The following is an 11,122-nucleotide window of genomic DNA, read 5'->3' as shown; positions in this document are numbered from 1 at the left end:
CGCAAAGGGAAGTTGGAAAACTTCTGTGATTTCATATATAAAAAAGGCAGGTTTTACTCGAGCTTTGGCTGCCCTGGGAGGGAATAATATTTACTGAGTGTACCTCACTATTGGGGTGAAGGTGTGACTAAATTATGGGTTATCTGTGCAAAGGGGATTCCTGACTGTTTATGCAATTACAGGTAAACTTTGTAGCTTTTTAAGCTAAAAATAGGGTTTTAAACCAAGTCCTGGAAATCTAAGGTGTTGAGCCCCTTCACTGGTGCAATGTTTAGGTTTAATTTAAGGGATGTGTCCCATACACTTAAACCGTGATCATTAATAAGATGAATAAATATAGAAATATATTTTAAAAATTGGTTTATTAATTAGATATACAGCCAAGTCACATTACAATATCATAACAGTGAAATAACACTAGCCCAAGTGAAGGTATTTGGATTTCTGACATGGTTTACTTTTAAAAGAAAATTAACTTTTACACGTCAACCAAGTTTTCCCAAACTAAAGTCTAGTCTACTTTTGATTTGCAGCAGCGTGTAAATAGTCGGTAACATGATGCCGGCGGTCGGTAACATGTTGTTTGTCGCCGCAAAGTTTAGTTTCGGTTTTCTGTGAAGTGCGTAAGGGAAAGCGAAACAGACTGACCGATTATCTTCACGCATGAGGGTTATGTCGGTGCTGTGTCGCTGCTGTAAAGTAATAATGCATTGGTTTGGATACAATGGGATTCGCTCGCTTTGGCACTGGATAGTGCGCCACAGGAATCCTTTACTGTTCTTGCTTTTTCCACTGGTTCCACTGTTTAGATTTTTAACTTATTCAAAGAAAGACGGAAATGAGCCTGAAACAAGCGACGACAACACACGTCTACTCAGGAATTCACTTGACGATGAAGAGAAGGCTATTAGTGACGGACAGAAGAGGACCTCAGACGAAGATGGGGTGCCCGTGAGCAAGCGAGCAAAGTCTAACCAAGATAACTTTCAAAATGATCGAGTTGAGACCGCTGATAAAAATGTGAGTAAAGAAATAAACATTTACAGTAACAGGTGATCATGCAGGTTTCTCACCAAACGTTTTAAGTTCGTATTCTGTGAATGTAAAAACCAGAATTGATCAACTGTATAACAGGCAACTTGGAGATACAAACATGGCATAATACCGTGATTTGCTCTTTACTTTATTCCTTTTAGGTTTCTATGGTACACCCAAATGAGTCTGAAATGCGCACGGAAAATGCAGTTGACGAAGGGAAGAAGCTGACAGGGCCGGAAGAAGAAGAGGAAGAGTTTGACAGCACAGAGTATCGAGTTCACACTACGGATGGATTCTACTGCGACTATGATTCAACCTGGGAGACCGACCCGAATGAGGAGAGCCCACCCAGCAGGATCAGACGGTCAACAAACTCCAACTATGTAAGTAAGCCAGTGCCTGTCACAAGTGCTTTGATTTTCCACGTCTGCTCACAAATCATTTACTGCAGGCATAAAAGGAGCCACCTGTCACAGGCCCACAGGCCCAAGGTGTTAGATGGCCCCTCCAGAGAACTTTATTGAGGTGATAGCTCTGTTCACATTTCTTGATTTTTCCTGCAAGAAAAAAATCACAAAGATGGCTCAAAAAAACAACAAAAAGCCAAAGAAAGACATTTAAAATTTTCCAAAAGAGATTAAAATCAGTGGGAAAGATAAAATGGACATAAATAACAATGGTGAACAAAGAAGTAGATAACCAGAAACATTTTTAGAGTGGTGACTACATTTTGTGTTGTGAAATATATCTCTGAAATAATCAATATGAGATCAACAAATGAAAACAAAGAGCCACAGAATGACATATGCACAAAGACAGAAACCCATTTATTGTAAATAAAGATGGAGGATCTCCAAGGATGATCTTTGGGTTACTGAATGTCTCCTTTAGCTGTGCAGTGTTACCCCTGAACTTCATTTGTCTTCTGTGTTCCAGTACAACTTCAGCAGATTTGAACGTGCTGCGAGAGACATGCAGAACTACAGACATGACTACCCTGTAAGTCTCACACACACACACTGTAAACACACACTCTCATGTTTAAGCACAAGCCAAGCACATGTTGTTCTTTTATGTGTCCCTGCAGAGCCAAATCAAGACACAGCACAGGAAGAAGAACACAAATGTATGTAAACGTTTGTTTTTAGATTTATTTCAAAGAAGAACAAAATAAATGGTTTGAATCAAATTCTTTTCTCTTGTGTAGGACGACAAGTCTAATCTGAATTTCTACCTTGGAAAGAAACGATCGGTGCCAGACGGTAGGCCTTTTACCAGCACCCAAATGTCCTTAAACTGAACATAACATACATGTGTTTTCATTCAAGAAGAAGAGTTTAGTAGATCTGTTTTGTTATTCATCTCATCTTTTTCAAGTATTCAAAATATCTTCATGACATTGGAATAACTTCAGAGACCTGAAAAAGAATACCATTTCACACAAGGACATGGAGTCAGAAAAAGATATTTTATAGTACAGAAATATCAGTTTGAACCACCTCAGTGATCACTGGATAAATCGTAATCTGTGCAGCTTCTTTTACAAACAGATTTATTTGCTGTGACTTGTATTTGATACCAGGTGTCAGCATAACTGAGTTCCATGAACAATGGTATGGAGACTATGAAAGCCTTGAGTACGTGCACACATATATTCAGTGGTAAGTTACTCTATAGTCACAAATATGATGTAAAAAGTTCAGTTCCAGTTTGTAACGACATTTTCTCTCAAAGGTTGTTCCCACTGCAAGAACCAGGAGTGAACTATGAGGCCAGTACACTGACAAAGGAAGAAATTACGGTAAACCTGTGAAAGTTACCAAGTTATGATTTAAAAAGAAAACATGTCTTATACACTGATAGAGGTTCGATGTTTCCTTCAGGATTTTTGTAATCACAGCATTGCAAAGCAAAACCTGGTGAAGTCGTACGGGCTCATGTTGGACTTTTATGGTATCGTGTTGTGTGATGAAAAAACTGGAGAAGTCAGGAGAGCAAAGCACTGGGAAGGAAGATTTGACAACCTTAACAGGTAAAACTACCTCTGAATTTAAAAAAAATCTGTGTGCAGTAAAAGTGACAAAAAGCTGTAAATGATCTAATTTTGGGACTGATCACTGTCTGACAGTCACACACACAACAGCCTGCGCATCACTCGCATCCTGAAGTGTCTGGGAAACCTGGGTTACCGTCACTACCAAGCCCCTCTGGTCCACTTCTTCCTGGAGGAGACTCTGGTCAACGGACAACTTCCAAACATCAGGGACAGCGTCCTCAGCTACTTTATGTTTGCTGTACTTGATAAGAAAAAGCGCAGACGTCTCATCAAGTATGCATATTTGCACTATGAGCCTAAAGATGAGTTTGTGTGGTGCCCAAAGAAAATCCAAAAATTGTGGTCAAAGCAGCCCAAGGCAGCAAAGGAAGAGGCCGCTGACTCTCTGGAGTCACAGGAGGACACTGTGATTTCTGACAGTGAAGCACAAGAAGAGGAAAACCTGTCTGAAGATGAGTCGTGTAACAATGCAGAGTATGAGTCTTGTGAGGGTGAAGAAACTTTCAGCCATAATGAAGATTGATTGATGACAATGGAAAGCTTATGAATAATACTGATAAATTGCACTGAAGTATGGAGTGATTTAGTTCAACACTGTAGATCTTAGATTACTAGCAGGTTATTGTGCTTTACACACTGAGTCAAAGGGCTTGATTCTTTATAGAAATGTTTGTTTACTTCAACATTTACAACTTAAAGTTTGGATTTTTATTCGCAATTAATTCTTTTTCTGAACATAAATAATGAAGCGTTCTGAAATGGATGCATGTTTTACACAAAATTCAAGGGTTAATGTTATTGTGTGACTATGTGGGATCAATTACTAAATGTTTTTGCGTTCTTGTGTCTAGAATTAAAACATTCTCATTCAGAAAGTTCACATCTTGTTGTTTTATATCTGTCTTAATTTCCTTTCAGAGTTGCATATTCAAATCGCAGGTTAGTAAAGGTTGTGGCCAAAATAAAATTAGAGGGTGGCAAGATAAAAAATGTTACAGTCAGTTACAAAGCCAATTCGTGTATTACTACAGTTGGTCACTTTACAAAAGGACATAAAAATCTCTGACAGACTCCCAAATATTGCTGCCCATCAAAGGTTAACAGCCTCAACTGTTCACTTTCTAATTCTGTCACCTGACTCCTTACACCAGCAATCATCACAGCTAAACAACAATGTGAAGGCAAAGAAATTACACACAACTTTAAAGTTGAATACTTGCTCCGTTAATATTTGAAAGAAAAGGGTTTTTAAAACTGAGGCAAATTTCATCAAATGGGTTCAAACAGTTGAGCTGAAACAAAAATAGCTTGTGTTCCCACCAGACTGTGAGCACCATCTTTTGCAGGCTCCACAGAGACAAAGGGAGAGCATTTAGATTTCTTTCTTTTTTAAAAAAGAAAAATCACCTAAATCGACAGCATGGATGGGAACAGCAGGAATGTAACTGAGAATATTGCTGAAGTAAAGCTTTAATGTACTTTTACCTTATTTAGGTATTTCTATGCCACTTTCTGCTTTTACTCCACTGTGTTTATAATGCAAAGATTAGACTTTGTACTCCATGCTGAAAGGCAGAGGAGAGCGAGCGTTCTCAATTGCAGGTCCGATGCTTTGGAATAACCTTCCCCTCCATATTAGACAAGCGTTATCAGTGCAGGTCTTTAAGTCCAGATTGAAGACCTATTTTTATTCCCTGGCTTGTAACTTTGCAGGAAACTGACACCTTTCTTATTAATTTTATTGTATTTTTAATAATTTTATTGTATTTTTAATTTTGCTAGTTGTTTTGATCTGTGTTGTTCAGCACTTTGGTCTGCCTGGTGTGTTTTTAAAGTGCTATACAAATAAACGATGATGATGATGATGATGATGATGTGAATGATTTTAAAGCTCTGATTTCTTGCTTTTATTATTTTGCAGATAAATTGCATTCCTATATATCAAGTTACCCAGCCATATACACTGGTGTGGGAAAAGTGTTTGGGGTTTTTTTTTGCTATTTTGTCACACTTAAATGTTTCAGATCATCAAACAAATTTAAATATTAGACAAAGATAACACAAGATAACACATATAGTTACTTAGATTACATATTCTGATATCCTGTATTCAGTGTTGGGAAGGTTACTTTTAAAATGTATTCCACTACAGATTACAGAATACATGCCCCAAAATGTATTTTGTAACATATTCCATTACATTACTCAGTGAGAGTAACGTATTCTGAATACTTTGGATTACTTAATATATTATCATGGTTTTTTACAACTACATGAATGTACTATTGCTGTGTGATTTATTACTGTTACTGCAGGTTACTCGCCATACCAATACCAACTAGATTTTTAAATCTTAATATAAAGTGAGTAACAGTAGGTGGACATTAGGTAAGGCTGCACTTTTTGCAGCAATCTCGTATATAAAACTATACCGCGTGTATATAAAACAGGTCTGTGGCTCCGAACTGTAAAGGCGTAAAACCATAAAGGGACCTCTGGCTAATATGTCGGGTTCCATGTCGGGTCGTAGCCGAAAACTAGCTTTACTTTGTTGTCCGGGTCAACTTTGCTAGCGAGAGACAGAGAGAGGCGTTGAAAGACTTCTCCAATGGAAATTATTGAAAACACGAACACAGTGTACAGTCGAGTCTTAATAGCTTACTTACAACTGGGCTACACTGCCCGTGAGGCTACATTCTTTAGGGCAATGCTTGTAACACTTTGACTATTGCTTTCATATTAAAACATTTTTTGAAGAATCATTTTTTAAAAATATTTCTTCACGTCATTATGTGGCCACAAGTAGGGGTGACATGGGCCGCTAGATTGAGACACAGGCATTAGAGGCTCTTAATGCGTGCTTTGTTTGGGTTTCCACCGGCGTGGAATTACCAACAAGAGAGAGGGGACAGCCTAACATATGAAACAGGAAAAGACCCCCGTGTAATCCATTCATTTCAACAAAGTAACTGTATTCTGAATACCACCTTTTTAAACGGTAACTGTAACAGAATACAGTCACTCATATTTTGTATTTTAAATACGTAACTGCGGTACATGTATTCCGTTACTCCCCAACACTGCCAGTGGCCACCCTGCTCTGTTCACCCCTGTGTCACCTTATTTTACAAATCCTGGAAACGCCCCTGACCTGCATCAGTGGGCGGTGCTAAACACTAGTCTCCCTTTGATCTGCAGACAAATACATAATAGTTACGCTATAATATTAATCATGTATATCCTGCCTATATAAGCATAAGAAGAAGAAGAAGAAAGAAAGTTAGCATGTTCTTTTCTGTGCTCCTTTTATATAATTATAAGGGAACATGATATCTGTATTCTGTCTGCAAAGTTGTCTTTGGACGGGAAAAGTGAAAGTGAAACAGACTATGAGATATAAACATAATGGCGTGGTTTAGAAACAAGAGCTCTGCTTCACCGTACTCAACTTTGGACAGGAACGTAGACAGAAATGAGTCTAAAACAAGCACAGAAAACGAAGATTCATTCAGAAGTTTATCTGAAGACGCAGAGGGGGATGTCAGTGAGGGTCAACATGAGGCTGACGAAGGCCGGGAGTCCGGGAGGAAGCTGCCAGGGCCAGAAGAAGAAGAGTTTGACAGCAGAGAGCATGGAGCTGGCACCACGGTTGGATACAGTGGGTTTCGCTCGCTTCGGGATTGGATAGTGCGCCGCACACAGATGGTGTTTGGACCTTTAACTTTTTCAAAGAAAGACAGAAATGAGTCTGAAACAAGCGATGACAACACACGTGCACTCAAGAATTCACCTGACGATGCAGAGAGGGTTATTAGTCCCGAACTAAAGAGGTCCTCAGATAATGGTGAGGAGCCCGAGACCAAGTGGACAAGGTCTAACCAAGATAACTTTCAAAATGATCGAGTTGAGACCGTTGATGAAAATGTGAGTAAAGAAATGAACATTTACAGTAAGGTGATCATGCAGGTTTCTCACCAAACGTTTTAAGTTCGTATTCTGTGAATGTAAAACGTGAAAAAGAATTGATCGACTGTATAACAGGCAACTTGGAGATACAAACATGGCACAATGCCGTGGTTTGCTCTTTACTTTATTCCTTTTAGGTTTCTATGGTACACCCAAATGAGTCTGAAATGCGCACGGAAAATGCAGTTGACGAAGGGAAGAAGCTGACAGGGCCGGAAGAAGAAGAGGAAGAGTTTGACAGCACAGAGTATCGAGTTCACACTACGGATGGATTCTACTGCGACTATGATTCAACCTGGGAGACCGACCCGAATGAGGAGAGCCCACCCAGCAGGATCAGACGGTCAACAAACTATGTAAGTAAGCCAGTGCCTGTCACAAGTGCTTTGATTTTCCACGTCTGCTCACAAATCATTTACTGCAGGCATAAAAGGAGCCACCTGTCACAGGCCCACAGGCCCAAGGTGTTAGATGGCCCCTCCAGAGAACTTTATTGAGGTGATAGCTCTGTTCACATTTCTTGATTTTTCCTGCAAGAAAAAAATCACAAAGATGGCTCAAAAAAACAACAAAAAGCCAAAGAAAGACATTTAAAATTTCCCAAAAGAGATTAAAATCAGTGGGAAAGATAAAATGGACATAAATAACAATGGTGAACAAAGAAGTAGATAACCAGAAACATTTTTAGAGTGGTGACTACATTTTGTGTTGTGAAATATATCTCTGAAATAATCAATATGAGATCAACAAATGAATACAAAGAGCCACAGAATGACATATGCACAAAGACAGAAACCCATTTATTGTAAATAAAGATGGAGGATCTCCAAGGATGATCTTTGGGTTACTGAATGTCTCCTTTAGCTGTGCAGTGTTACCCCTGAACTTCATTTGTCTTCTGTGTTCCAGTACAACTTCAGCAGATTTGAACGTGCTGCGAGAGACATGCAGAACTACAGACATGACTACCCTGTAAGTCTCACACACACACACTGTAAACACACACTCTCATGTTTAAGCACGAGCCAAGCACATGTTGTTCTTTTATGTGTCCCTGCAGAGCCAAATCAAGACACAGCACAGGAAGAAGAACACAAATGTATGTAAACGTTTGTTTTTAGATTTATTTCAAAGAAGAACAAAATAAATGGTTTGAATCAAATTCTTTTCTCTTGTGTAGGACGACAAGTCTAATCTGAATTTCTACCTTGGAAAGAAACGATCGGTGCCAGACGGTAGGCCTTTTACCAGCACCCAAATGTCCTTAAACTGAACATAACATACATGTGTTTTCATTCAAGAAGAAGAGTTTAGTAGATCTGTTTTGTTATTCATCTCATCTTTTTCAAGTATTCAAAATATCTTCATGACATTGGAATAACTTCAGAGACCTGAAGAAGAATACCATTTCACACAAGGACATGGAGTCAGAAAAAGATATTTTATAGTACAGAAATATCAGTTTGAACCACCTCAGTGATCACTGGATAAATCGTAATCTGTGCAGCTTCATTTGCAAACAGATTTATTTGCTGTGACTTGTATTTGATACCAGGTGTCAGCATAACTGAGTTCCATGAACAATGGTATGGAGACTATGAAAGCCTTGAGTACGTGCACACATATATTCAGTGGTAAGTTACTCTATAGTCACAAATATGATGTAAAAAGTTCAGTTCCAGTTTGTAACGACATTTTCTCTCAAAGGTTGTTCCCACTGCAAGAACCAGGAGTGAACTATGAGGCCAGTACACTGACAAAGGAAGAAATTACGGTAAACCTGTGAAAGTTACCAAGTTATGATTTAAAAAGAAAACATGTCTTATACACTGATAGAGGTTCGATGTTTCCTTCAGGATTTTTGTAATCACAGCCTTGCACAGGAAAACCTGGTGAAGTCGTATAAGCTCATGTTGGACTTTTATGGTATCGTGTTGTGTGATGAAAAAACTGGAGAAGTCAGGAGAGCAAAGCACTGGGAAGAAAGATTTGACAACCTTAACAGGTAAAACTACCTCTGAATTTAAAAAAAATCTGTGTGCAGTAAAAGTGACAAAAAGCTGTAAATGATCTAATTTTGGGACTGATCACTGTCTGACAGTCACACACACAACAGCCTGCGCATCACTCGCATCCTGAAGTGTCTGGGAAACCTGGGTTACCGTCACTACCAAGCCCCTCTGGTCCACTTCTTCCTGGAGGAGACTCTGGTCAATGGACAACTTCCAAACATCAGGGACAGCGTCCTCAGCTACTTTATGTTTGCTGTACTTGATAAGAAAAAGTGCAGAGGTCTCATCAAGTATGCATATTTGAACTATGAGCCTAAAGATGAGTTTGTGTGGTGCCCAAAGAAAATCCAAAAATTGTGGTCAATGCAGCCCAAGGCAGCAAAGGAAGAGGCCGCTGACTCTCTGGAGTCACAGGAGGACACTGTGATTTCTGACAGTGAAGCACAAGAAGAGGAAAACCTGTCTGCAGATGAGTCGTGTAACAATGCAGAGTATGAGTCTCATGAGGGTGAAGAAACTTTCAGCCATAATGAAGATTGATTGATGACAATGAAAAGCTTATTCATCTTATGCTGAATAATACTGATAAATTATACTGTGTATGGAGTGTATGCAGATCCAGTGATTTAGTTCAACAGTGCAGTTAGTCAAAAGGCCTGATTCTTTATGGAAATGTTTGCTTACTTCAGTATTCATCAGCTTTGCATATTTGAACTATAAACCTAACGATGGGTTTGTGTGGTTCCAAAGGAAAATCCAAAACGTTGTGGTCAGGGATGCCCAAGCACAGAAGGAGACTGAATCTTAACAGTGATTTTTTTATGCTGCTCTCCTTCCTGACACAACCTCAGAGGGATATGCGTCTCCTTCTGGTATTGAAGATTGATGTTAAATGTTAGGTGAATGTCTAAACCACTATACCATGTGGACAAAATTTATGAAACACTACTTAAACATAACTACAAAATTGTTCACGCCCCCCTGGAAATAAACTTTTAAACTAGAAAAGCCACAATCCTTCCTTTTCCTGAGACAACTGACATCAACCCATCTGTGGTTAGATTCAAGCACCTCTGTCTGTAATAAAAAAGGATGAAATGTGATGTTTTTACTGAAATGCCAGGCAACATTACTGGTTGTTTTTTTCGGTCAGCTAAATTTCTGTCTTCAGTTATGTTTTTTAAGGAAACTGTCGGTTTCATTAATATATATCACGTTACATGGATATTGTATCATATAAATTCATTCTCAGTCTTACAGGTGATAAACCCCACACCTTCTTTGGTTGCATAAAGGTTGGATAATGTTATATTGTTTATGCAGGTTACAATTTGAAGTGGCCTTGAAGAGGCTTGCTGATACACTAAGCCTGTTTTTCCTCCTTATGGTTTTAAAACCATTCAGGTACTTGAAGTTTTTACCCTTCATCACCTCATATCGTTATTTTTTCATTGCTTTTTATTTTCCTTGCAGATGTAAAAAAAACAAAACAAAAAAAAACAACCCAAAACAATTCGAAGGAATTTTTTTTTCTTGTAAGCTTTCGGGTTATTTTTCAGTTTCATTTTAAACTGTTTTAAATTGCTTGACGCTGGGTGGGATAACACTTAACCACCCCCACAGGTGGATCTATCTGGCTTATGGTGGCGTAAAAGTTTTCTATTGGACTGTCTAGTCGGCGCCTCATCAGGAGATGTGGATGTATGGTTTTTTGTTTGCTTTGTTTTTCTACTGCAGCATGGGTCAAACATTAAAGAGGTTCTGTATTGTAGTCGGTGTTGCTGAAGCTTGAATTTCTTCACAATTATATATATATTCATATTAGTACAGGCCATGGCCAAAATATTATATGGTGGTTCTATATGGACTGAAAAAATAAGCTCCTAAATTGAAAGTTAATTATCGAGATTAATACGTGTTTTATTACTGAAAAAGAAAAGCTTTGATTTCTGATCTTTAACAACTGAAACTGCTCACTTTATCATCTGACTCAATAAGCTAATAATCAGTATGTGTAGCTAAAACAACAGTGTGAACACAAAAAACCCCA

At 38.6% G+C, this 11,122-nt stretch overlaps 2 protein-coding genes across 2 annotated transcripts; both read left to right on the top strand.

The window, feature by feature from the left end:
* The first annotated feature begins 618 nt into the window (after positions 1–618).
* LOC146669298 (uncharacterized) lies at positions 619–4,810 on the top strand. The gene is made up of 9 exons (XM_085407867.1): positions 619–1,020; positions 1,197–1,421; positions 1,975–2,037; positions 2,126–2,164; positions 2,246–2,300; positions 2,621–2,699; positions 2,773–2,839; positions 2,922–3,070; positions 3,167–4,810. Exons 1-9 carry the CDS (start codon positions 664–666, stop codon positions 3,615–3,617), a joined length of 1,485 nt encoding a protein of 494 aa, XP_085263993.1. The 5' UTR covers positions 619–663; the 3' UTR covers positions 3,618–4,810.
* Positions 4,811–6,499: 1,689 nt separating this feature from the next.
* Positions 6,500–10,842, top strand: LOC146669297 (uncharacterized). Its single transcript, XM_085405851.1, has 9 exons — positions 6,500–7,018; positions 7,198–7,416; positions 7,970–8,032; positions 8,121–8,159; positions 8,241–8,295; positions 8,616–8,694; positions 8,768–8,834; positions 8,917–9,065; positions 9,162–10,842. Exons 1-9 carry the CDS (start codon positions 6,500–6,502, stop codon positions 9,610–9,612), a joined length of 1,641 nt encoding a protein of 546 aa, XP_085261977.1. The 3' UTR covers positions 9,613–10,842.
* Positions 10,843–11,122: the final 280 nt, after the last annotated feature.

Source organism: Rhamphochromis longiceps, linkage group LG5 (genome assembly GCF_057381845.1).
Source record: "Rhamphochromis longiceps isolate RC_006_pf linkage group LG5, R_longiceps_female_GT1.1, whole genome shotgun sequence".
NCBI lineage: Eukaryota > Metazoa > Chordata > Actinopteri > Cichliformes > Cichlidae > Rhamphochromis > Rhamphochromis longiceps.
Note: the sequence above shows the minus strand (reverse complement) of the source record. Positions and strands in the feature narration are given on the sequence as shown.